The following is a 27,802-nucleotide window of genomic DNA, read 5'->3' on the forward strand; positions in this document are numbered from 1 at the left end:
TTCAAAAGTAAATAAAATGGCTACAGTTTGAGTTCTAGTTTGTTCACAGCAACAGACGATTGATATGGTATTACTTTACAAGGAATCATGTGAAGATTAAATGAGTTAATACACAGAAATTCCTTATAAAAGTGCCTAGCATATAGTAGGTGCTACATTAAGTGTTAGTTTTATTTATTTTTTTAATTTTAGTAGTTAGAATCAACTGAAAACAATTCACCTTACCCAAAGACCAAGTACTTTGCTTTGTATTGCTGACTCTGAAAAAGTCTGTCAAAAGAATACACAGGTTACTTTATCATGAAAAAAAGAACTTTACAAACAAACTCAATTCTATCTTCCCACCTCTAAGACTTTGATGAAGATTGCCAGTCCTTGATTTTCCATAAAGTGACTACAAGCAGCTGGAGACTCATCTGTAAGATTCCAAAGGGCTTTCAAAGTAAACAAGAGGGTGACATCATCTAAATTCTCAGTAGTCTTTTGTTTTACTATTGCTAGAAGTTCCTAAAAACCAAAGAGACAAAAAGTTAGATGCCCCAGTGACTGACTCGATTACAGTGTAAGAAAAGGAATAGTTGTTATACCACTTCATATCTTCATGATCCATTTTTTCTCTATATAATGAGTTACATCTAACTCCTAAGGTTTATAATGAGATTAAAGGGGGGGAGGAGGTAAAATTTTATGAGCACTTGACCTAGTTCTTGGTCCTTGTAAATAAGACTCATAATCAAGTACATATTAGGTATTCCATTGTTCCTTTTTTTTTTTAAGATTTTATTCATTCATTTGTCAGAGAGAGAGAGCATGTGCACACACAAGCAGGGGGAGTGAGAGACTGAGAGGGAGAAGCAGGCTCCCCAGTGAGCAGGGAGCCCAATGTGGGACTCAGTCCCAGGACCCCGGGACCACGACCCAAGCCCAAGGCAGATGTTCAACTGAATGAGCCACCCAGGTGTCCCCCATTGTTCATTTATTGAGAATGTTTAGTAAACACCTCCTGGAAATCAAGCACTTATTCACGTTAAGTGAGACAGATTAAAAAAAAAAATAGTTGGTTTTTCTCAACTAACTAAGAATTTTAAGTTTTGGGGATGTCTGGGTGGCTCAGTTGGTTAGGCCGCTACCTTCGGCTGGGGTCATGATTCCAGGGTCCTGGGATGGAGTCCTGCATTGGGCTCCTTGCTCAGCGGGGATCCTGCTTCTCTCTCTGCCTTTGCCTCCCATTCTGCCTGCTTGTGCTCTCTCTCTCCGACAAATAAACTCTTAAAACAAAAACAAAAACAAAAACAAAACAAAATAAAGTCCTTAAAAAAAAAAGAATTTTAAGTTTTGGTAAATGTTCTGAAGAAAACACACAAAAGCCTAACAATTTATTTTAGAAAAGGTAGGAAAGGGAAGCCTCCCTGCACAGGTAATATGTAAACTGAGACAAATGAGATCAAAAGAAAAAGAGGGATATGTGAATTAAGCAAGAAATGGAGACATGGTGGTGGTGGTGGTGGAGTTTATGACATGCAAGAGAAAAAGTATGCTATTCTAGGTCACTGAGCAGATCAGGATGGCTACAGGGTAACAGTAGTACTACAACCATGTGTCCTAATAGTTTAAAGAAATCATGGGTTCACTTGAACAGATTCCAAAACACCATTTCAGATTAGAATATTTCTGGACACAAGTTAAGCCAGTATTCATGCTTTCTTTCAAGAATATTAGACTACCATAACAGAGGGAAAAGTTAGGTGTCTTCACTCAGCCACCTAATAAAAAGGTACATAAAATATAACAGCACTAAACAAATCAGAGTATGTCTATTTTCAAGAGGAATGAGACCACTTCAAAAATCTTACTTCATCAAGAAAGCATGTATCAAAAGAGTTTATCACAAAAGTAAAACTGCAAGTGTGCTTGGTGGCTCAGTCTGTTAAGCATCTGCCATCGGCTCAGGTCATGATCCCCGGGTCCTGGGATTGAGACCCACATTGGACTTCCTGCTCCATGGGAAGCCTGCTCCCTCTCCCACTCCCTCTGCTTGTGTTCCCTCTCTCGCTGTCTGTCAAATAAATAAACTCTTTTTTTAAAAAAAGAGAGAGATCACAAGTAGGCAGAGAGGCAGGCAGTTGGGGTGGAGGGAAGCAGGCTCCCCACGGAGCAGGAAGCCCGACGCCGGGCTTGATTCCAAGACCCTGAGACCATGACCTAAGCCAAAAGCAGAGGCTCAACCCACTGAGCCACCCAAGCGCCCCATTAAATAAAATCTTTAAAAATAAATAAGTAAATAAATAAATAAAATAAATCTGGGAGAGCCAAGAGGGAAGTGTAGAGTGACACATAGTACTTAATGATAGCAATCATCTAGAGGATCAAGGGGACGGGTAGCAGCAAGGGTGGGAGCAGGGGAAGTGAGGCTGATCCTGAAAACAATGATGACTGTGGTCAAGCCCATAGTTAGATGCTTTATGTATTTTACCTTAATGACATTCAAAACAACCGCAAAATATTACTCCTATGACAGATGCCTGTTTTTCAAATGATGCCAGTTTTCAGATGAAGAATCTGAGGCATAGAGAAGATAAATTATCTGAGGACTTATGACTAGTGGCTGACCATGTTTTCACCTAAAGTCCAAATTTTTTGTAACATTACGTAAAACTCTTTCTCTGAGAACTACAGTGCTACTCTTCCCTCCGTATTACTTCAGTCCTTGCTATCTCTATCTATTCTGTATCTTCGTCGACTCCTGTTACCATCCCCCAAAACCGCATCAAATCATCCCGACAAAACCGCTGCCTTACAGACCCCACCTTATGCCCGAGGCCCAAACATCTGAACACTGAGAAAAGACTGTGCTTGAGTCTCACTTTCAGTATTTGCCGAAACACTTTAAGAGGGCATTCAACTGTACCTGGGGATTTACTGTATTTCTCAATGAATTTGCTCCCAGCGCTACTCTTTTTTCATCATCCTTTCTCTCCTCCAACTTTAATCACCATCTTTTTACTCCTCTTATTTGATCACTGTATCTAGTTTTTCAGAGAACTACCACTGTTCTTCCTAATAAAACCTCCCAGCCTACCTTCACTTCCATCACTGTATTCCTCTTTCCCTTCTGCTCTAACCTAAAGCCAACATCTTTACTCCTGCTGTACAATTCTAGTACACACACACAGATTTGGCACATCACTTCCGTCTTGCCTTGCCATCAATTTTCCCCTTTTTGTCAGAATATTTTCACGGGTATAAAATAGATATCAATGTAAATGATCTTGGAAAAAATCAACTACTGGCCCTACTGGCCCATGTAGTATCTTCCTTTTTCTTTCCTTCTCATTAAAATATATTGAGGGACACTTGGGTGGCTCAGTCGGTTAAGTATCTGCCTTCATCACAGGATCCTGGGATGGAGTCCCACATCGGTCTCCTAGCTCAGTGGGGAGCCTGCTTCTCCTTCTGCCTGCTACTCCCCCAGCTTGTGGTCTCTCTGACAAATAAATCTTTAAAATAAATAAATAAAATATATTGAAAAGTTGCCTCCATTTCTCACCTCTCATTTGCTCATCACTGTAGTCCAAACAGGTTTTGTCCCACTACTCCACTAACATAACGTAAGCAAGACAACTAATAACTTCTATCTTGCCAAATGCAACTGGCAACTCTGTCCTCATTTCACTCAACCACTCAATAGCATCTGACATAACTGCTCAATTTTTCTTGAAATAATTTTCTTGGATTCAAAGACATCACTCTTTCCTGGTTTTCTACTAAGTCATTTTAGACACTCCTGTCTCTCTTTTCTGGCTCCTCCTTCTCTTCCAACATACTTGGTTTCAGTCCTTTTCCTTTCTCTCTATATACTCCACACTCTTTAGGTAGGTACTTGAATCCTATATCAGAACTGATGACTCAAAATTATTCTCTAGCCCTGTCCACCCAATCCTCTGAGCTGCACCCTGTATCAAGCTGCCTCCTTGGTATCTCAAGCATCTCAGACCTTAACACATTTAAAATCACCCTTCATGTTTTTTTTTAAAAGATTTTTATTTATTTATTTGACAGAGATCACAAGTAGGCAGAGAGGGAGGCGGGGCGGGGGGTGGGGAAGCAGGCCCCCTGCTGAGTAGAGAGCCTGATGAAGGCTGGATCCCAGGACCCTAAGATCATGACACGACCCGAAGGCAGAGGCTTTAACCCACTGAGCCACCCAAGTGCTCCCACCCTTGATTTTTATCCCCCAAACCTACTGACTAGATACCAAATACCCAGAAGATTCCACTTGTAACAACAATACAAAAGGTAAAGGTCTCAGGAACTAATTTAAGAAATACAGAATATCAATATGAAGAAAACACCACATACTTCGGGGGACATGAAAGACTGAATAAATGGAGTAACAGATAGTGTTCTCAGAAGGAAAAATCAGTATCAGAGATGTTAATTCTTCTAAGTCAATCTATACACTTAACAAAACCCAAAGAAAACAAAGCTTTTTTTAGAACTAGACAAGCCAAGGGCACCTGGGTGGCTCACTCAATTAAGCATCCAATCCTTGATTTGGGCTTGGGTCATGCTCTCAGGGTTGTGAAACTGAGCTCCACGTCAGGTTCTATCCTCAGTGGAAGAGTCTGCTTGAGATTCCCTCACTCCTCTCCCTCCGCCCTTCTCCCCACTCATAAGTGTGCACATACTCTTTCTCTCTCTCTCCAAAATAAATCAATAAAATCTTAAAAAAAAAAAAAAAAAAGAACCAGACAACCCAATTCTGATGTTCACACTAAAAAAAAAAAAAAAGGATAACTAAAAGAAACCCCAGGAAAGATCTTAACTATTAAGGAATTATAAAGCCAATAAATAAACTATGATATCAGCATATAAATAGACATATAAATTAACACAGCACAAAGTCCAGAAATAGATGCAAAGAGATACAGGAATTTAATATATGATAAAGGCAGCAATGCATAAGAATGGAGAAAAGATAATACATTCATTCAGGAAAAGGTACAAAGCAAACACTGAGAAGAAAAACAGACCCTACATCCCCCCGCCAAAAAAAGCAACGCTCCAAGTAAATCAAGTATTTACATGTTAAAAATCATGAGAAATTTTTAGAAATACTTTCAAATGTGCCATCAATGTCAGAGAAATAAAATAATAAAATCAACCCTATAAATATTTTAAAGTTACTGTATGGCAAAATATGCCATAAATAAAGTAAAAAAGTCAAACAACCAAGTGGGGAAAATAAATGCATTTCATATCACAAAGCCTCAATTTCTTAATATATAGAGAGATTTTATAAATCAGAAGAAAGCTAGCAACCCAATGGAAAACATATCAAGGACATGAATAAATAGTTCACAGGAAACATAAATGACTGGGGGGCAGGAAGGTATCACAAGCCTCATGCCAAAGTAAGTATAAAATAAAACAATGAGGGGTGCCTGGGTGGCTCAGTGGGTTAAGCCTCTGACTTCGGCTCAGGTCATGATCCCAGGGTCCTGGGATTGAGCCCCACATCGGATTCTCTGCTCAACGGGGAGCCTGCTTCCCCCGCTCTCTGCCTACCTGTGATCTGTCAAATAAATAAAATCTTAAAAAAAAAAAATTTTATTTAGAGATGTGGAGGTAGATACTAGAAGGAGTAGCTCTAAGAGTAGAAAGTAGTTTCTTCTGGCGAGCAGGTCTTACAGATGTTTCATTTTATAAGCTTTTTAGAAGGATCTGACTTTTTAAATTATGTTCATACATTTTTTATTGGTAAAAAGAAAGGTTATAAGAATGACAACCCACCTACCTTAACTGCCATGAGGAGCTCTTCCTGAAGTTGTGCAGTTTGCTCAGGTGAGAGCTATAAGCAAACAAAAAGCCGAAAGTGAAATACTAGCGGGTCAGAGCTCCCTCAAGAAGAGAGAGAGAAATCTTGCCTTTAGCAATCACGTACCTGAAGGGCTAGAATAGAAGTGATGCTCACTGCCATTGTTTGCATCTTGGGGTTCTCATGTTTACAGAGCCATCTCATAACAAACTTGGCAGCATCAAACCTGAAAAGCAGTATTTTTCTCACAATAAAGTTTTAAACCGTACATAAGGAGAGAGGAAATCACTTAGCCTCCCCAACAAATTCTGTATCTTAGATTTCTAAAGCCTCAGCTATGAAAATCAAGAGCATCTGACAAAAAGATTAGGAGAGCAGGCAAATAGGAATGTAAGCGAAATGCACAGAATTCAAAGAAAGATAAGCAGATCAAAGAAAGGCTTATTTTAAGCATTAAGTTTCTACTATGATGGGTATGGAAAAAGGAAAGAAGATCCCATAGAGGTAGTACTTTGTAATCTGAATTGTAGACAATGCTAAGATGCCACAGCGAACAAATCACTTAGCTAGAGAGAATGCATATGCCTTTTTTAAAAAGAGGCAGCTGGTAGTCAACTGCTATTGATTGCAGCTGTAGGAATAAAGACTGCATTGAGAAAGACCTAACTTTTCAAGAAGAGGTAGGTAGAAATAGTTTTGTTTTTGTTTTTTTTAGTGAGGAAGACCACCTTCCTTATTGTAATTTTAAAAGTCAACTCCTATATTAAGTACACATCTCAATTAGATTTGAGAATGGCTTAAGCCTACAATTTTGCACCAACGTATCACAGGCTTTGTTCATGTTAGCCTGTGCTTAATTTTCCTGCCATTAGCAGCAACTATTACAAATGTTTCTGAGCTTATGGATCTGGAAGACTATACTATAAAGGCCTCAGGAGGAGCGCCTTTGGAGTCTAAGAAGATGATTTTCTTTAATTATTATCCACAAAATCGTAAGAAAGACTTATGTTTAGAACACACTCTACTTCTTAAGCTAGGCACTGCTGTAAGCACTTTACAAACATTATCATGTCTAATCCTCAGAAGAGCCACCATTTTATAAATGAGGAAACTCATGCAAAGATAATGGAAGGGATAGAACTTGAATCCACGTATGTTTGACTCTCTGGACCCCATGTTCTTAACCACTCACTACTCTGAACTGGAATCAGACTTTGGGAGACATTTTCGAGCACAGCTGGGCCTGGAACAACACAGGTTTGAACTGTACTGGTCCACTTATACACAGACTTTTTTCAATAAATATACTGGAAAATTTTTTGGAGATTTGCGACAATTTGGAAAAACTCAGACCAAGCACATAGTCTAGAAACATCAAAAAAATTAAGATAGGTATTTATAAATGCATAAAATATACATAAATACTAGGTAGTAGTTTCTTTTACTATTTATAACCATAAAATATACACACATCTACTATAAAAGTTTAAAATTTATTGAAACTTACACAAACACCAACCGTACATGGTACCTACCATTCAGTCAAGAGAAATGTAAACAAAGTATTAAACAGTAACAGCATAAAAGTAACTACAGTTCATACTCTACAACTGTAATTATTTCACAGCCACCTCCTGTCAATATGGGGGTGAGCTCAAGCGTTCTGAGTATCCACTTAAAATGCCATGCAAAACTAATCACTCCATATGAGCAGTTCGTCTTTCCAGTAAGTTGCAAAGTAAAAAGTAATCTCTTACAGTTCTTGTGTATTTTTCATTGTGTTTCATGAAATACTGTAAACCTTGAGTAAAACCACTGGGGAGGACCCATATAAAGTGCCACCAGTGATGCTGGATGTGCTCCCAAGAAGCAGAGAAAAGGTGACATTACAAAAAAAAGGTGACTGCCTGATATCTACTGTAGACTGAGGTCTGCAGCTGAGGTTACCCATCATTTTAAGACAAATGAGTCCAGTATAAGGACCGTTGTAAAAAAAAAAAAAAAAAAGAGAGAAGAAAAGAAAAGAAAAAGTAAATTTGTTAAGTTGTTGTTGCAGCTATGCCAGGAGGCATGAAAACCTTGCACTTTTTGCAAAACACGTTTTCATCTCTTTTATGTGGGTACAGGATTGCTGTGAGAAACTCATACTTACAGACTCAAATATGATTCAACAAAAAGTGAATTCATGGGCACCTGGGTGGCTCAGTGGGTTAAGCCTCTGCCTTCGGCTTGGGTCATGGTCTCAGGTTCCTGGGATCGACCCCCCCCCCCCATTGCCCCCGCATGGATGGGGCTCTCTGCTTAGCAGGAAGCCTGCTTCCCCCTCTGTCTCTGCCAACTTGTGATCTCTCTCTCAAATAAATAAATAAAATCTTTTAAAAAAAAAAAGTGAATTCATTGTATGACAAGTTAAAACAAAAGGAAGGTGAAGGATCTAAAAACTACAAAATTCAATGCCAGCAAAGGATGGTTTGATAATTTTAGAAAGGGGTTGGAATTTAAAAATGTCAAGATAACAGAAGCAGCTTCTGCCAATCAAGGCGCAGCAGATGAGTTCTCAGTCACTAAGTCATTAAGTCAATAAGTCATTAAGACTATCATGGAAGAGAAAAGAGATTAACCTGAACAAGTTTCTAATGTAGATGAAAGTGTCCCATCCTGGGGGTAAAAAAAAAAAGCCACAAAGGACATTTATTAGAAAGAGAAGCTGAGCACCAGGAATGAAGGCAAGAAGGGACAGGCTAACTCTACTGCTTTGTGAGAATACAGCTAGCTTTATGGTTAAGAATTGTCCCTGTCGGGGCGCCTGGGTGGCTCCGTGGGTTAAGCCTCTGCCCTCGGCTCAGGTCATGATCCCAGGGTCCTGGGATTGAGCCCCGAATCGGGCTCTCTGCTCAGTAGGGAGCCTGCTTCCCCTTCTCTCTGTCTGCCTCTCAGCATACTTGTGATCTCTGTCAAATAAATAAATAAAATCTTTTAAAAAAAAAAAAAAAGAATTGTCCCTGTCTATAAAGCTCCTAAGCCCCAAGACTTAAAGGGAAAAGATAAACACTGGCTGCTAGTCTAAAAAACCTTAAAAAGAAGGTTTGGACAAGAATCCTTTTTCTGGTGGTGCTCGGGTGGCTCAGATGGTTAGCATCTGCCTTCAGCTTGGGACATGCTCCTGGGGTCCCGGAATCAAGCCCCATGTAGGGCTCCCTACTTAGTGGGGAGTCTGCTTCTCCCACTCCTTCTGCCTGCCACTCACTCTCTACCCCTCTCTCTGTCAAATATGTAAATAAGTAAATAAAATCTTCAAAAAAAAAAAAAAATCCCTTTTCTAGATTGGTTCTATCAATACTTTGTCCCTGAAGTCAGGAAGTACCTTGCCAGTAAAGGACTGCCAACCCCCCCACTCCTTTTAAAATTTTTCTTTAAATTCTAGTTAGTTAACATATGGTGCAATAGTGGTTTAGGACTGCCTTTTAAAATTCTTTTTTTTTTAAAGATTTTATTATTTTTTTAAAGATTTTACTTATTTATTTATTTATTAAATATTTATTTATTTATTTGACAGACAGAGATCACAAGTAGGCAGAGAGGCAGGCAGAGAGAGAGGAGGAAGCAGGCTCCCTGCTGAGCAGAGAGCCCGATGTGGGGCTCGATCCCAGGACCCTGAGATCATGACCTGAGCCGAAGGCAGCAGCTTAACCCACTGAGCCACCCAGGCGCCCCTTTACTTATTTATTTGACAGACAGAGATGACAGGCAGAGAGGCAGGAGGGGGCGGGGGAAGCAGGCTTCCCGCTGAGCAGAGAGCCTGATGTGGTGCTCAATCCCAGGACCCTGGGATCATGACCGGAGCCAAAGGCAGAGGCTTTAACCCACTGAGCCACCCAGGCACCCCTCATCGTTTTTATACTTACTTTGACATGAGGCTTGTGATACCTTCCTGCCCCCCAGTCATTTATGTTTCCTGTGAACTATTTATTCATGTCCTTGATATGTTTTCCATTGGGTTGCTAGCTTTCTTCTGATTTATAAAATCTCTCTATATATTAAGAAATTGAGGCTTGGACCCTGGGATCATGACCGGAGCCAAAGGCAATGGCTTTAACCCACTGACCCACCCAGGCGCCCCAAGATTTTATTTTTTTTTTAAGATTTTATTAAAATTATTTTGACAGATGTCAACTTAATGGAGATAAGCACTTCCAAACAAAGAGGAAAAAGATGTAGGAGAAGCAGTGACAGAAAATTTACTGGCATTAGATAATCTGGCAGAAGAGTCTGATTATTCAAGACTGCTTTTGACTTCTTTTATAACCTGGACCCTTCTATAATATGGGCAGAGAAACTAAACCAAATGGTAGAAGAAGGATTGGTACCATATAAAAATATTTTTAGAGGGACGCCTGGGTGGCTCAGTTGGTTAAGCAGCTGCCTTCGGCTCAGGTCATGATCCCAGCGTCCTGGGATCAAGTCCCACATCGGGCTCCTTGCTCATCAGGGAGCCTGCTTCTCCCTCTGCCTCTGCCTGCCATTCTGTCTGCCTGTGCTTGCTCTCTCTCCCTCTCTCTCTCTGACAAATAAATAAATAAAATCTTTAAAAATATATATATTTTTAGAGAAATGAAAAAGCAACGGTGGCAGACAGAAATCATGATATATTTCTGTCAAGGTACACCAAGTGTGCCTGCCTCCCCTTCCACTTCCTCCACCTCCTCCACCCCCAGGATGGCAAGACCAACCCTTCCTCTTCCTCCTCAGCCTATTCCCCATGAAAATGATGAGGATAAAGACCTTTATGATGATCCATTTCCACTTAATGAGCAGTAAATAATTATCATGCTTACAGTTAATAAACATATCTATTGTGTATGTATCTTCATATGAACATCTAACAACTGTACAACAAAAACTGTAGGAGATGCTTCTGTGTCATCATCATCATCGCCTAAGCATTCATAATGCAGAAGATCACATGCAAAACTTGGAAGTGGACAGCCTATTCTTATATGGCATAAGGTAAGTGATATTTAATATAAAATTAAGAAGGTGTTAGTTTTCTTACAGCTTAAAACTTTGGTTTCAAAGAATTACATTACCATACACTATGCCTTTCTATCATAATTGGAGAAACTGCCTATCAGCCTATCATCACAGGTAAATAATTTTACTTTTTAAAATGTAACAATGTTTCCAATATTGTATTATGACTGTTATACTGTATGCCATAAAAATTCATTGCGATTCATTTATTAGAGGAAGGATATGCTACCATGAAGAAATTCTATTGCTTATACAACACTACCATAAAGCAATCTTATGGCTGCTTCTTCATTATCGGTGCATGACTATACCCCCAATAAAAAATATATATATATATATATATATATATATATATATATATATATATATGTTTTGTTTCATTTTTGTTGAGAGAGAGAGAGTGTGTGTGTGTGTGTGCACATGAACACTCCTCACAGAGCCTGCCAGAGCCACAACCTTAAGATCGTGACCAGAGCCAAAATTAATAAGAGTCAGGCACCTAACTGAATGAGCCACCCAGGTGCCCTGTTAATAAGTATTTCTTTTTCACATTATCTTTTTCTTTCTTCCTCTCTAAGTAAACTCCACCCCAATGTGGAGCTCAAACTCATGACCCTGAGATCAAGAGTCACATGCTCTACCAACTGAGCCAATCAAGAGCCCCACACTGTCTTTTCTTTTTCTTTCTTTCTTTTTTTTTTTATTTTTTTTTATTTTTTTTTATTTTTTTAAGATTTTATTTATTTATTTGACAGAGAGAGATCACAAGTAGACGGAGAGGCAGGCAGAGAGAGAGAGAGAGAGAGGGAAGCAGGCTCCCTGCTGAGCAGAGAGCCAGACGCGGGACTCGATCCCAGGACCCCGAGATCATGACCTGAGCCGAAGGCAGCGGCCCAACCCACTGAGCCACCCAGGCGCCCTCTTTTTTTTTTTTTTGTAAAGATTTATTTAGAGAGAGAGTGCACAAGCAGGAAGAGGGGAAGAGAGAGAGAGGAGGAGAGAAGCAGACTCCCTGCTGAGCACGGAGCCTGACACTCACTCTCATAACCCTAAGATCATGAGCTGAGCCAAAATCAAAAGTCAGATGCTTAATCAACTGAGCCACCCAGGCACCCCTACCTTTTCATTTTTGTTATCTAGCCTTAGTAATACATACAAAGTCTACAGTGTTTTGTATGATATAAGATGATACTGATGTAGGTACGGACAGACAATTCATCTTATAAACAGATAATGTAAGCTTTTGGTATTGATAAATACAGCGCAGTGTTATAAATGTATTGTACTTTCTCTTCTTTATGATTTTCTTAATAACATTTTCTTTTCTCTAGGTTACTTCATTGTAGAATACAGTATATAATAATACTTATACGTGTTAATCGACTGTTTATCACGAAGGCTTTCCAGTCAACAACAGACTATGAGTAGTTAAGTTTTTAGTGACTCCGAAGATATACACGCATTTTTGACTGTGCAGGGTTGAGGGGGCAAGTGTCCCTAATCCCTGCATTGTTCAAAAGTCAGCCATAGGGTACTTCCAATCACCTCTGCGGCAGATGCTCAACAGAACATTTTCCTCAGACACCTTAGCCCAGCCTTAATCAAACCCTCGCTAATAAGCTAAAAACCAAAAACCAACAATGTTCAGAGTAACACTGGTCAATATCCCAAAATCAGATGACCAAGTTTTATACTTGCCTGTCAAAGGGAACATCCACAAGAATCCTGGAATTAGTTAAGGAGAGAAGACAATTCTTCTGTAACTTTAAGGGAATAAAGAAAAATAATTTTGAGCAAAGGTATACCCCATTCTAAATAAAGATTCTAAGCACCTGGAAGATGCTACCAATGAGCTTTTCTTACTGAGAACTCACTATGTACCTGGCTCTCTCCAAGTTATTCATTCAATCTCACTATATCACATTCACCTCTGCCTAAAGAATAAGCTGCCACCCCCCTTTTTTGGCAAAGCAGGGGGTCTCTTCCCCCTGAACCCTAGAGCCTGTGTGTCAATCCAAATCAATTACCTGAAGCCTGGCCATCTACATATGTCCTTACCAGACCTCATAACTAACTCTGTGATAGAGCTATACTTGCAAACTAAGACTGCTAGGGTTGAACTGGGCCTTTACAGATAGGAAAGAAAGAGGTCTCCTGAGAAAGCTGTGAGAGTAGAAAAATATACCATCTCTTTGAAAAGCCATGAGTAGGCCAGTCTGAATGAAGTACAGTGTATGAGGCAGGGGCAACAAGCCTGAAATGCCAACAGGAACTAGGCAGGAACATTAAAAAGTGAAGACGGCTGAGTAGGACACAGCAGAGCAATGGTGGAAATTATGAACAACAGGAGAATTCATGCCCTTTTATGGGGCAGTTTTTACTCTAACTGATGGCTTCCATGAAGGAATTAACACTAAACTCTGAAGGAGCTGCCAACTTTTCAAGAGAAAGTGAAAATGCAGATTTTTTTTTTAATTGCAGAAAGACCACCTTCCTTATTTTATTTTTTTAATTTCCATTGTAAGTACACACTTCAGTTACATTTGACAAATTGATACAGCTGTATAACCACTACCATCCACCATCACCATAATTGAGATAAAAAATATTTCCATCACCCCAAAGAGTTGCACTGTACCACCTTCTAATCAATCCCAACCTCAGAAAATTACATTGTCATTACAGATTAATCTTTCCCAAAGTTTCACACAAATAGAATCATATAATATCTACTCTTCTGTGTCTGGCTTATTTTGCTCAGCATATAATGTTTTTGAGATTCATCCATGTTGCATGTAACAGCACTTTATTCCTTTTTATTCCCAACAGGAGTTTCTTAAAAGAATACACCACAATTTGCTTATCTATTCACCTGTTCAACAAGTGAAAGGTTTTCGGTTTTAGGGGATATATTATGAATAAAGATATTATGAACATTCATGTAAAAGGCTTTGTATGAAGCTGCGATTTCATTTCTCTAGGAGTAGAAAGATTAGGTAGTAAAGAAGATCTATGTCTAACTTTGAAAGAAACTACCAGACTGTTGAACTGGAAGTTGTATCATTTTACATTCTTAACATCTATTTATGAGAATTTTGGTTGCTCCACACCCTTGCTAACACTTTGTATTGTCAGTCTTTTAATTTCAACCAGTCTGGAGGGTGTGTAATAGTATCTACTGATAATTCAATGTGCTTTTAATTTGTATTTTCCTTATGACTAAAAACACCGAGCATCTTTTCACATGCTCATCTTTCATCTGCTTAATCTTCCTCAGTAAAGTGCTCAAATCTTTTGCCTTTTTATAAAATGGATTTGTCTTATGTGGAGTTAAGAGTTCTTTATATTCTCTATAAAAGTCCTTTTTCATATATACAAAATAAACATTTTTTCCATCCCATGACTTACCCTTTTCAGTTTGTGTACGTGTATGTATGTATGTGTGTATGCATATGAGAAGCCTTTAATTTTGATGAATTCTAATTTATTATTTTTCTTTAATGACATGTGCTTTTTATATCCTAAGAAAACTTTGCCTACTCCAAGGTCACAAATATTTTGTTCTGTTTTCTCCTAGAAATTTTATGGTTTTCAGCTTTTATATTTAGATCTATGACTCAATTCAATTTAACTTTTTTTTTTTTTCCAATTTAATTTTCACATATGATGTTAACCCTGTAAGGATGTACTGAAGTGTTAACAATACATGGATTTCTGGGTCAATGGCTTCCAACAAATTTTTTAAAAATTTAAACCCAACTGCTAATCCAAATATACTACTTTTTTCTATAACAAACATAAATTCCTTGTCTATTCTCTTTCAGGGAGATGAAAAATCAAAACAAAATAATGCTAATACTAATAATAGCTAATACTAACTAATACTAAAAATTTTTTTCATATTATTTGTCCTGAAGTAAGAAGCAGTCAAGTTATTCAATTCAAATTACCTGCTGGTAATGGGGGAAATTTTTCAGAGCCTTGAAAAGCAGACAGGTGACCTCTGACAACAGACGAACGGGCATCCCCCTGGCCAGGCCCTGGCGTGTTAAGTTGAGGGCGCAAGCACTGGCTGTGAACTGCACTGGCAAATCCAATGGATGATTCCTCATTCCTACAGCCACAAGCTGAAGATGAACTTGTTTTTAGTGGCATATGACAACAGGAGCATTCTTTTTTTTTTTTTTTTTTTAAAGATTTTATTTATTATTTGACAGAAAGAGACAGACAAACAGAAAGCACAAGCAGGGGGAGCAAAAGAAGGAGCGGAAGAAGCAGGCTCCTGCTGATGACTTGAGTTGAAGGCAGATGCTTAACAGTCTTAGCAACCTAGGGGCACCAAACATTCTTTATACTGTCTGCATTTGTGTTAGCTGGCAAAAATATTTGCTCACTGGAATAGAAAGTAAAAGATTTTTCCCTATCCTAAGCATTTACTTCTCAGGGCAACAGCAATACCTTCCCATCCAAATGAGGCTATTAACTAGATGTGTGACTTTAGGCACGCACTTCTCTTCTCTGGACTTCCATTTCCTCCATGATTTCGTAATCATTTATTGAGCCTCACTCCATACAAGGCATTGTGATAAATACTACAGAACACAACGTAAATTACTTACACCCTATTCCTTAGCATAAAGCCTTGTGAGAAAAACACGGTATGTAAACAAATAACATTGTGAGGGATATCAAAACATGAAACTGGAAAAAAAAAAAAAGCACCATAAGCTATATAAACTGCTACCTAAGGTAGTTGGGGAGGGAGCATTCTTTTCTGGTATGGATCAGAATTCTTCATTTCAAGAGCACCTTTAGGCAGGGTCTCAGATAAGATTTGGACAGAAGGAGGTGGAGATAGGGATGGAATGAAAATGGGACTACTTAGGAATGGAAATGTGATAAGGAAATACACAGAACAGATAAAGGATGGGATGAATCCACCAACAGAGGAGGAAATAATTTCAATTTAATAGAATACTGAAATAATTTGAAAACTGCAAACATAACATTAGAAACTAGGTCATTAGAAGACAGACTGTAGAAGACCTACAACACAAATGTAACATGAAGGCATTGTATTAAACTTAGACCAGAGCTGCACTAACATTCAGGGACAGTGCAATCTGTTCTGTCTATCTCTATCTACCTCAGAAACCAGTCTGCTGATAACTGGCATGAACCATGATTTTAAGAGACCAGAGCCCCTCACTCTGACAGCTGCATGAAGTAACAGAGCCTAGACGCAGACCTGGGATACATTTCCACTACGGAAAATGACTTTTTTCTATATTACTAATTTGCTCCTAGGATTTCACCAGATTGCTATCATCCAAGTTAAATATGTAGAAATAAAACAACAAAAAACATGATTTTCAAAAATCACAGAATATCTAATTCAAGCTCCTCATTACATACGGGAAACAAAGGTCCAGAGTTTTTCACTTTATACAGTACTGCTTTTAAGTTATGAACAAATCTTATCTCCCACAGTGTAGAAATACCCAATTTTTTTAAGGAACTATAAAGAATTACAGAATAATAATAAAAACAAAGTGACTTCGAGTCTTCCATTTTCATCTTACATTTCCCTTTAAATAAATGCACTTTTCTTTCCCAAACCACTTAATACTTCCAAAAACATTTAAAATAAATTCATTTTTCTATAAGCCAAAGCAAAGTTTGGCCCTATCAATACTGGTCATTTTACTTTATTCACAAAATACTTTAAATGGTAGATCTTGCACCCTTAATTATTGTTATTTTGTTCTGTTCTTATTGGACACACTGTTGTTTTCTTTCAGAAAACCAAATGTTAGGTTTTAAAGAGTACACAAATGAATAAATAAGAAACAACATTTACAGCGAAATGAATATATGTTTATAGATTAAGATCTCCTATTTTAGGCAAAATAGTACATATGTCCTCTCCTTCTCAGACTAAATCAAAACACTAGATGACTTGAATTAATTTAGATGCTCAAAATGAGAGATGCTCTGGCCATTAATTAAGCCTAACACTGTTCTCCTTTCTCCCTAAGGGTACCTTGGCTCACTAAGGCATCTAACAAGGCATCTAAGTTACTGTATTCCATGTGTTTGGTGAACAGCTTTAATTGAACTAAGTAAAATGTAGTAACAAAAACTACCTTTCTGCGATGTAGTTACCTTTAAAATAGCAGGCATGGTTACCTGCATTGAAAATGTCTCTGTGAAGAGCCTGTAGAGTGCTTCCTTCATAAAACATGACCTATTCCTGTATCGGCTCAGTGCTTCTGAGATCTGACTCATATTGGCTCCTCCAGCAACCTGAAAAACAAAGATGTTACCAGTAGGCTTCACAGTTCAGGCTTTTAGGGGCTTTAAGTGTTTCAAACAGTGAAAGGTGTTCAATTAATGGTCCAGGTGCTTTACAAAGTTTTTTGAATCCTAAGCCTAATAGGTAAATGTTTTCCTCAACCTCATTTTACAATGGGGCCAGAGAGATAAAGTATGAAGCTAAATGTAATGAACCAATTATGTGGTGGAGCCAAATTCAAAAACCATTTCCCTAAAACTGTATTACGGTTAAGACTTCAATTGAGGGGCACCTGGGTGGCTCAGTGGGTTAAAGCCTCTGCCTTCGGCTCAGGTCATGATCCCAGGGTCCTGGGATCGAGCCCCACATCGGGCTCTCTGCTCGGCGGGGAGTCTGGTTCCTCCTCTCTCTCTGCCTGCCTCTCTGCCTACTTGTGATTTCTGTCTGTCAAATAAATAAATAAAATCTTAAAAAAAAAAGACTTCAATTGAACAATGGGTAGCATATATATTTTTAAACAATCAAGAACCATGATTGCATATCTTCTAAGTACTACTCATATAGGATAAATTAAGATAGGATAAAGGTAAAAGGCCACATAAAATAACTAAAATGAAAAAGGGAATTGACATTTTTGTAGTAATATTATTTTATTATTTGTTAATTATTAAATGTTAACATAATTCTTTCTTGCTACCACTTAGGTGATAGTTTTTAAAAATCTATACATAGACTTTGGGTCTAGAGGATAATGGTGTCCCCCCATCCAAAATATAAAATTAACAAGGAATGCAAATAAAATACCCAATTTTCAATATTCTTGGATAGTGAAGGGAAAAAAGGCGATAAAGTGGGAAACTCAGAATTTTGCAGAAAAGAAAAACACTCCCCACTCTACCATGACCAGTAACAAAATCACTGAAGAAACCTCACACTGCTAATTAACATCAGTAATGGATAATGCTTGTGAATTAGGAACTATGTCAATTAAGTAACAAAAAACTAAAAATTCAAATCAATTCCATATAAGGCTATTATAAGAAATATTTAAGTAGCAAATCTACACATTTCAGCTGAGAAAAATTCTTCCTATAAACCAACAGGGGTACCTGGATGGCTCAGTTAAGTGTTTGACTCTTGATCTCAGCTCAGGTCTTAATCTCAGGGTCATTACTTCAAGCCTTGTGTTGGGCTCCAAACTGGGTGTAGAGCTTATTTTAAAAACAAAAACAAAAACAAAAAACCTCAACAACAAATCAGAAGAAAATTTTAACACGGCACTTTAAACTGAATTGAATATTCTCAATAAGCATTTTGGGATATGAAAAAAAAATACCCTCAACAAAAAGATGGAAAATCAATTGATTAAAAAGGAAAGAAAAAGACAAAAATATATAAAAACTAAGTTAAAAGGTACCCAAGGAAGGGCAGATTTGAATAAAAATTTACTAAGGGGAAGAAATGCAAGAAAACAAGAAAGAAGTACAAAGGATCTAAGATTGAATGTTGATATGAAAAAACGACAAAGATCCATGAGGCATACACCTGAAGTTCCTGAGGGGAAAACAAACTATATTTAAAATTGTTAGCTAGGGGGCACCTGGTGGCTTAGCCAGTTAAGTGTCTGACTTCAGTTCAAGTCAGGATCTCAGGGTCCTGGGATGGAGCCCTACATCGGGCTCTTCACTCAGTGGAAGTCCCTCTTCCTCTAATAAAATCTTTAAAAAGAAAAAAAAGGGGGGGGTGGGGAGGAGCCTGGGTGGCTCAGTTGGTTGGGCATCTGCTTTGGGCTCAGGTCATGATCTCAGGGTCCTGGGATCGGGCCCTGCACTGGGCATTCTGTTCAGCAGGGAGTCTGCTTCTCTCTCTTTCCCATCCCTTCCCCAGCTCATGCTCTCTCTTTGTGTTCTCTCTTTCTCAAATAAGTAAAACCTTAAAAAAATAAAAAAATAAAAATAAAAAAACCCAAATGCATATACAGAGGAAATTCCAAAATGACTGCATATACCCAAGAAAAGGCTCAGAAAATACCTAAAAAGACCTTATAATTTTTATCTCAGGCTACTACTTGGCACAGATTTTTTTTTAAAAAGCCAAACCAAATATAGTAACAAAACAGCAAACCCTAAGGAAAGCAAACAATCTGATTTCTAGAGTTACCATATATCAGTTTCAAATGTCCAGTTTTCAACAAGAAAAAAAAATCCAAGGCATGCAAAGAAATAGGAAGGTACGGCTCATTCAAAAGAAAAAGAAATCAACAGCAACTGTCCTGTTTAAAACAAAAACAAAAACAAAACAATCACAGATCTATTAGGAAAGACTTCCTGAAAATGTTCAAAGAACTAAAGAAGATATAGATAAAAATCAAGGAAATGATGTATGAACAAAAGAGAAAAACCAACAGAGATAGAAAACATAGAGAAGAAAAAAATTATGGAGCTGAAAAGTACAATAACTGAAATGCAAAATTCACTAGAGGGATTCAAAGGCAGATTTGAACAGGCAGAACAATCAACCAACATGAAGAAAGGACCGTGGAAATTACTGAGTCAGAAAAGGAAAAAGACCTTAAAAAAAGTGAATGGAACTTCAGGAACCTATGAAATACCAAAAAGCAGACCAAATTACACATTATGGGAGTCCCAGAAGAGAGAGAAAGAGGATTTGAAGAAAACATGGCTGAAAACTTCCCAAATTTGATAAAAGACATGAATATGAACATCAGTGAACTCAAGAAGACTCACACCAAGACAAATTATAATCAAATTTTTGAAGGCTAAAGACAGAGAAAACCTTGGAAGCAGCAAGAGCAAAGTGAATCACAAACAAGGATGCTCGATACAATTATCTGCAGATTTCTCATCAGAAATTTTAAAAGCCAGAAGACATGGGCCAGTATGTTCAAATTGTTAAAAGAAAACAAAACAAAACAAAACAAAACAAAAACAAAAAAAAAAAAAGAAAAACCCTGTCAACAAAGAATCCTATATCCAGCAAAACCGTCCTCCAAATGTGAGGGAGAAATCAGGACATTCCCAGATAAACAAAAGCCAGAGAAGGTGACTACCACTAGACCTGCCCTGTAAGAAATGCTCAAAGGATGGGACACCTGGGTGACTCAGGCAGTTGAGCACCTGCCTTAAGCTCGGGTTGTGATCTGGGGGTCCTGGGAGAGAGCCCTGCATTGGGCTTCTTGCTCAGCAGGGAGCCTGATTCTCCCTCTGCCTGCCTCTCCCCCCACTTGTGCTCTTTCTCTTTCTCCCTGACAAGTAAATAAAAAATCTTTTTTAAAAAATGCTCAAAGAAATCCTGCAGGGCAAAATAAAATAACACTAGAGAGTAAGAAGGAACCATACGAAGTAATAAAGATCTCGAAAAAGGTAAATACAAGGGCAACTTAAAAGGCTAGTGATATATTAAAACTGATTAGTAGGAGTCCCTGGCTGGCTCAGTGGATAGGGTATGCGACTCTTGATCTCAGAGTCATGGATTCAAGCCCCATGCTGGGCATACAAATTACTTAAAGAAACAAAAAACCAAAAACTGGCCGGTAACTCTACATTTTGTTTTATACAGGATTTAAGAAACTAATACATTTTCGGGGCACCTGGGTGACTCAGTGAGTTAAGCCTCTGCCTTTGGCTCAGGTCATGATCTCAGGCTCCTGAGATCAAGCCCCATATCGGGCTCTCTGCTCGGCAGGGAGCCTACATCCCCCTCTCTCTCTGCCTGCCTCTCTGCCTGCTTGTGATCTCTGTCAAATAAATAAAATCTTTTAAAAAATAAAATAAAGAAACTAATACATTTTCTAAAAAATAATTACTCTAAAAGCTATTATTATAATTTACATTTGTAACTTCAAATTTTGTTTTCTACATAATTTACAGATTTTATTTATTTGAGAGAGCGAGAGAACATGAGGAGGGAGGGGCAGAGGAAGGGGGAGAAGCAGACTCTCCCACTGAGCTGGGAGCCCAACACAAGGTTCAATCCCAAGACCCTGAGATCATGACCTGAGCCAAAGGCAGATGCTTAACCAACTGAGGCACCCAGGTGCCCCTGTTTTCGACATAATTTAATAGGCAAAGGGATTAAAAAGAATTATCATTTTACACTTTGGGGCAGAAAATATATAATGATGTAATTTGGGGACATCATTGATTAAAAGGGCTGGGGATGAAGATGGAAATTAGTAGTTTTTTATGTTACTGAAGTGAAGCTGGTATAAATTCAAATTAGAGTATTTTACCTTTAGGATATTAAATGTAATCTCCATGATAACCATAAAAAATAGTTATAGAGGAAATGAGAAAGGAGAGAGGAGTTTAAACATTTTGCTATAAGGGGGCACCTAGGTGGTTCAGTGGGTTGGGCCTCTGCCTTTGGCTCGGGTCATGATCCCAGGATCCTGGGATCAAGCCCCGCATCGGGCTCTCTGCTCAGCGGGAAGCCTGCTTCCTCCTCTCTCTCTCTGCCTGCCTCTCTGCCTACTTGTGATATTGCTCTCTGTCAAGTAAATAAATAAAATCTTAAAAAAAAAAAATTTTGCTATAAGAAAATCAGCTGGAGTACCTGGGTGGCTCAGTCAGTTAAGCATCTGCCTTTGGCTCAGATCACGCTCTCAGAGTCCTGGGATGGAGTCCCATGTTGGGCTCCCTGCTTCTCCATCACCCTCTATCCCTCCCCTTGCTGTGCTCTGTCTGTTGCACTCTCTCTCTCAAATAAATACAATTTTTTTTTAAGATTTTATTTATTTATTTGAGAGACAGAGATCACAAGTAGGCAGAGAAGCAGGCAGAGAGAGAGAAGGAAGCAGGGTCCCCTGCTGAGCAAGAGAACCCAATGCGGGGCTCGATCCCAGGACCCTGGGATCACGACCTGAGCCGAAGGCAGAGGCTTTAACCCACTGAGCCACCCAGATGCCTCTCAAATAAATAAAATCTTAAAAAACAAAAACAAAAATAAAACCTCATTCTCAGAAAATTTAAAAAAAAAAATCAGCTGAACAACAACAACAAAAAAACAGGGGTGCCTGGGTGGCTCAGTGGGTTAAAGCCTCTACTTTTGGCTCAGATCATGATTCCGGGGTCCTGGGATTGAGCCCCGCATCAGGCTCTCTGCTCAGCGGGGAGCCTGCTTCCCCCTCTCTCTCTGCCTCCCTCTCTGCCTACTTGTGATCTCTGTCAAATAAATAAATAAAATCTTTAAAAAAAAAAAAAAACACAGTAATACAAGAAATGAGGACCAAGAGAAATATAGAACATATAGAAATAAAAGAGCAAAATGACATAAGTCCCTCCTTATCACTAATTACTTTAAATGGAGATGAAGGAAATGCTATAATCAAAAGACAAAGATTGAAAGAATGAATAAAAAACACGTGATCCAACTATACACTTTCCATAAAAGACTCACTTTAGATCCAAAGACACAGCTAGATGGAAAATGGAAGGATGGAAAAAAATATTCCATGCAAATATAACCAGAAGAGAGCAGGAGTGATTGATTATGCTATTAGACAAAGTAGACTTTAAATTAAAAGAGATTACAACAGACAAAGCCAGACATTATATATTAATAAAAGGTTAAGTACAGCAAGAAGATATAAGCATAAACATTTATGCACCTAATGATAGACCATCAGAACATATTACACATAACTGACAATTAAAGGGAGAAAAGAGGGGTGCCTGGGTGGCTCAGTGGGTTAAAGCCTCTGCCTTCAGCTCAGGTCATGATCCTGGGGTCCTGGGATGGAGCCCCGCCCCACATCCGGCTCTCTGCTCGGTGGGGAGCCTGCTTCCTCCTCTCTCTCTGCCTGCCTCTCTGCCTACTTGTGATCTCTGTCAAATAAATAAATAAAATCTTAAAAAAAAAATGCTTAAATAAAGAAGACAAGAAAAATCTCAAGTGAACAACTTATCTTTTCACAACTTAAGGAACAAGAAAAAGAACAAATTAAACCCAAAACTAGCAGTATGAAGGAAATAATGATTACAGCAGAGATCAATGAAATAAAGAATTAGACAAATAACACAGAAAATTAGTAAAACCAAAAGTTGGTTCTTTGAATAAAATTGACAAACCATTAGCTACCAGATGGACTGAGAAAAAAAGAAAGGCCTCAAAATACTAAAATCTGAAATGAATGTGGGGACATTCTTACCAATTTTAGAGAAATAAATAAAAAATTGTAAGAGTATTAGGAACAATTATGCCACAACAAATTGAATAACCTAGATGAAATGGACAAATATCTAGAAACAGAAAATTTTAAGAGACCTATAACTTAGTAAGGACAATCGATCAGTAATCCAAGATCTCCTGACAAAGAAAAGCCAGAACTGATGGCTTTGCTATTAAGTTCTACCAAACATCCAAGGAAGAATACCAATCCTTCATAAAATTTAACAAAAACTGAAGAGAAAACACTTCCTAATTCATTCTACAAGTACAGCGTTACCTGACACCAAAGCCAGATAAAGATACTACAAGAAAACTACAGATAAATAAACTTTATGAACAGTGATTCAAGACTCAACAAAATACAGGCAAACTAAATTCAGCAGCATATTAACTGGATTATATTCCATGGCCAAGTAGGATTTATTCCTGGAATGCAAAGATGGTTTAATATATGGATAGTGACACGGATATCATATGGATAACATATGGATAGTTAATGGACATTAACAGAACTAAGGGAAAAACCATGATCATTTCAATTGATGCAGAAAAAGCATCTGACAACACCCTTTCATGGCAAAAACACTCAACAAACTGGAAATAGAAGGAAATGACCTTAGCTTAATAAAAGCCATGTATTAAAAAAAACCTGCAGGGCGCCTGGGTGGCTCAGTTGGTTAAGCCGCTGCCTTCGGCTCAGGTCATGATCCCAGGGTCCTGGGATTGAGTCCCGCACCGGGCTCCTTGCTCGGTGGGGAGCCTGCTTCTCTTTCTCTCTCTGCCTGCCTCTCTCCCTACTTGTGATCTCTCTCTGTCAAATAAATGAATAAAATCTTAAAAAAAAAAATCTTTAAAAAAAACCTGCAATGAAAATCATACTCAATGGTGGAAGACTGGAAGTATTTATTCTAAGATCAAGAACAAGAGGGACGCCTGGGTGGCTCAGTTGGTTGGACGACTGCCTTCGGCTCAGGTCATGATCCTGGAGTCCCGGGATCGAGTCCCGCATCGGGCTCCCGGCTCCGCGGGGAGTCTGCTTCTCTCTCTGACCTTCTACTCGCTCATGCTCTCTCTCACTGTCTCTCTCTCAAATAAATAAATAAAATCTTTAAAAAATAATAATAATAAAATTAAAAAAAAAAAAGAACAAGACAAGGCTACCCACTTTCCTAACTTTCACTGAACATAGTACTGAAGTTCTAGCTAGAGCAAATCAGGCAAGAAAATGAAATAAAAGACAACCAAAATGCAAAGGAAAAAGTAAAATTATCTCTGCAGATAATATTTCATATGCAGAAATCCCTAAAAACACACAAAAAAGCCATTAGTGCTATAAATAAACTAAGAGTCGCAGGAAACAAAGCCAACACAGGAAAATCAGCTACGTTTCGAGGCACCTGGGTAAGTTCAGTTGGTTGAACATCCAACTCTTGGTTTCAGCTCAGGTCATGATCTCAGGATCATGAGATGGGAGTCCCACACTGGGTTCCACACTTAGCGCTGAGTCTGCTTGTGCATTCTCTCCCCAATCCCTCTGCCCCTCCCCCCCCAGTCTCTCTCTCTTAAATGAATAAATCTTTTTTAAAAATCAGCTACATTTCTATACAATAACAAGTAACAATCTGCAAAGGAAATTATGAAAACAATTCCATTTACAACAATATAATAAAGTACTTAGGAATTAACCCAGAGGTGAAAGACTTACACAATGAAACTACTACAAAACACTGCTAAAAGAAATGAAAAAAGACATAAATAAACGGACAGACATGTTCACAGATCAAAAGACAAGATAACAATACTACCCAAAGTGATCTACATATTCAACATGATCCCTACCAAACTCCTAAGACTTTTATTTACCAAAACAGAAAAATCCATCCTAAATTCATATGAAGTTCCAAAGGACCCCAAATAGACACAGCTATCTTGAAAAAGAACAAAAATGGAGATGTCACCTTCCTAATTTCAAAACTTAACTACACAGCTACAGTAATCAAAACAGTGGTACTGGCATAAAGACAGACATATAAACCAATCAAACAGAACAGGAAACTCCAAAATAGAAAGCCCTTGCATATATGGTCATATATGTAGTCAAATGATTTTTGACAAGGTTGCAACAACCATTCAACGAGGAAAGGACAGTTTTTTCAAGAAACTGTGCTGAGTAAACTGAATATGCACATGCAAAAGAATAAAGTTGTGGGCGCCTACTTTATACCATATAAAAAAATTAACTCCAAATGGATCAAAGACCTAAATATAAGACCTTAATACTATACAACTCTAACAAGGAAACAGAGGGCAAAATCTTCATGACAATTCCTTGGGGCACCTGGGTGGCTCAGTTGGTTAAGCGTCTGCCTTTGGCTCGGGTCATAATCCTGGGGTCCTGGGATAGAGCCCTAAAGTGGACTCCCTGCTCAGTGGGGAGTCTGCTTCTCCCCGTGCTCATGCATGCGCACATGTGCTCTCTGTCTCTCACAAATAAGATCTTAAAAACAAACAAACAAACAAACAACTTCATGACAATGGATTTGGCAATGATTTACTAGATAGAATACCAAAAACCAGCAACAAAAGGAAAAAATCTAAGTATCAGACCTAAAATGAAATTTTTAAGTAATCTCTATACTCACTGTGAGGCTTGAACTTACAATGCTGTGGTCAAGAGTCAGATGCTCTACCAACTGATCCAGCCAGGCACCCTGGACTTAATTATTTTTTTAAAATTTTGTTCATCGGGGCGCCTGGGTGGCTCAGTGGGTTAAGCCTCTGCCTTCGGCTCAGGTCATGATCCCAGGGTCCTGGGATCGAGCCCCGCATCGGGCTCTCTGCTCAGCAGGAAGCCTGCTTCCCCTCCTCTCTCTCTCTCTCTGCCTGCCTCTCTGCCTACTTGTGATCCCTCTCTCTGTTAAATAAATAAATAAAATATTTTTTAAAATAAATAAATAAAATAAAATAAAATTTTGTTCATCAAAATATATCAACAGAGAAAAAAAGCAACCCACAGAAAGGGAGAAATTATCAGCAAATCATATATCTGGTAAGGGTTAATAAATTGATACCTATACTCACAATATAGAGAGAACTCCTATACTCAACAACAAAAAACAAGCAACACTACTCAAAAATGGGCAAAGGAGGGGTGGCTCAGTGGGTTAAAGCCTCTGCCTTCAGCTTGGGTCGTAATCCCTGGGTCCCTGGGATCAAGCCCCGCATTGGGCTCTCTGCTCAGTGGGGAGCCTGCTTCTCCCTCTCTCTCTGCCTGCCTCTTTGCCTACAGTGATCTCTGTGAAATAAATAAATAAAATCTTTAAAACAAACAAACAAACAAACAAACAGGCAAAGGACTTGAGTTAACTCTTCTCCAAAGAAGACAAAGAAATATCCATCAAGCTCATGAAAACATGCTTAAAAATCATTAATCAGTAGGGAAATGCATATCAAAACTTCAATGAGATACCACCTCACCCCCCACTAGGATTGTTACTATTCAAAAACAGAAAAAGAAAAAAAAAAAAAAACCAGAATATAACAAGTGTTGACAAGGATGCAGAGAAATTGGAATGTTTATGCATCATTTGTGGGAATATAAAATTGTACAACTGCTGTGGGAAACGTGACAGTTCCTCAACAAATTAAAGATGGAATTACCGGGCGCCTGGGTGGCTCAGTGGGTTAAGCCGCTGCCTTCGGCTCAGGTCATGATCTCAGGGTCCTGGGATCGAGTCCCACATCGGGCTCTCTGCTCAGCAGGGAGCCTGCTTCTCTCTCTCTCTCTCTCTCTCTGCCTGCCTCTCTGTCTACTTGTGATCTCTCTCTGTCAAATAAATAAAATCTTTAAAAAAAAAAAAAAAGATGGAATTACCATATGATCTAGCAACTCCACTTCTGCGTATATACCAAAAGAATTGGAAATCAGATCTCAAAAAGATATCTGAATACCCTGGTTCATAGCATTATTCACAATAGCTGGAAGCAACGTGTAAGCAACCCAAGTGTCTACTGACAATAAATGCACAAGGAAAATGTGGTATAGACATAATGTATATTATTCAACCTTAGAAAGGAAAGAAATGTTGCAATATGTTACAATAGGGATGAACCTTGAGGACACAGGCTAAGTGAAATAAGCCAATCACTAAAAGGCAAATACTGTATGATCCCACTTACAGGAAGTACTTAGTCAAAATCATAGAAACAGAAAAGTAGAATGGCCATTGTCCAGGGTATGGAGAAAAAGGGGAATAAGGAGTTAGTGTTTAATGGGTATACAGAATTTCAGTTTTACAAGATGAAAAGATCTATGGAGATGGATGGTGGTGATGACTGCACAACTTCATGAAGGTATTTAATATCATAAACTGTACATTTACCATCTTAAACTTAAAATGCTAAATGTTATGTTATGTGTAGTTTGCCATCCAAAAAATTTTTTAAATGGATGGAAATACAGAGACACC

General features: G+C 38.5%; 1 protein-coding gene across 4 annotated transcripts in view; it reads right to left on the reverse strand.

Moving 5' to 3' along the window:
• ZYG11A (zyg-11 family member A, cell cycle regulator) overlaps window positions 1-27,802 on the reverse strand; it is an 81,979-nt gene that overhangs the window by 15,731 nt on the left and 38,446 nt on the right. For 2 of the 4 annotated variants that reach the window (XM_047724225.1, XM_047724226.1), the window contains exons 4-10: window positions 17,015-17,155; window positions 14,800-14,976; window positions 12,548-12,612; window positions 5,945-6,044; window positions 5,798-5,851; window positions 346-507; window positions 226-270 (exon numbers count right to left, since the gene is read on the reverse strand). In XM_047724225.1, coding sequence (XP_047580181.1) covers window positions 226-270; window positions 346-507; window positions 5,798-5,851; window positions 5,945-6,044; window positions 12,548-12,612; window positions 14,800-14,976; window positions 17,015-17,155 — 744 coding nt within the window. The remainder of the gene's footprint in view (window positions 1-225; window positions 271-345; window positions 508-5,797; window positions 5,852-5,944; window positions 6,045-12,547; window positions 12,613-14,799; window positions 14,977-17,014; window positions 17,156-27,802) is intronic. The other 2 variants (XM_047724227.1, XM_047724228.1) reach the window with 2 other exon arrangements.

This window comes from Lutra lutra, chromosome 4, assembly GCF_902655055.1.
Source record: "Lutra lutra chromosome 4, mLutLut1.2, whole genome shotgun sequence".
Classification (NCBI taxonomy): Eukaryota; Metazoa; Chordata; class Mammalia; order Carnivora; family Mustelidae; genus Lutra; species Lutra lutra.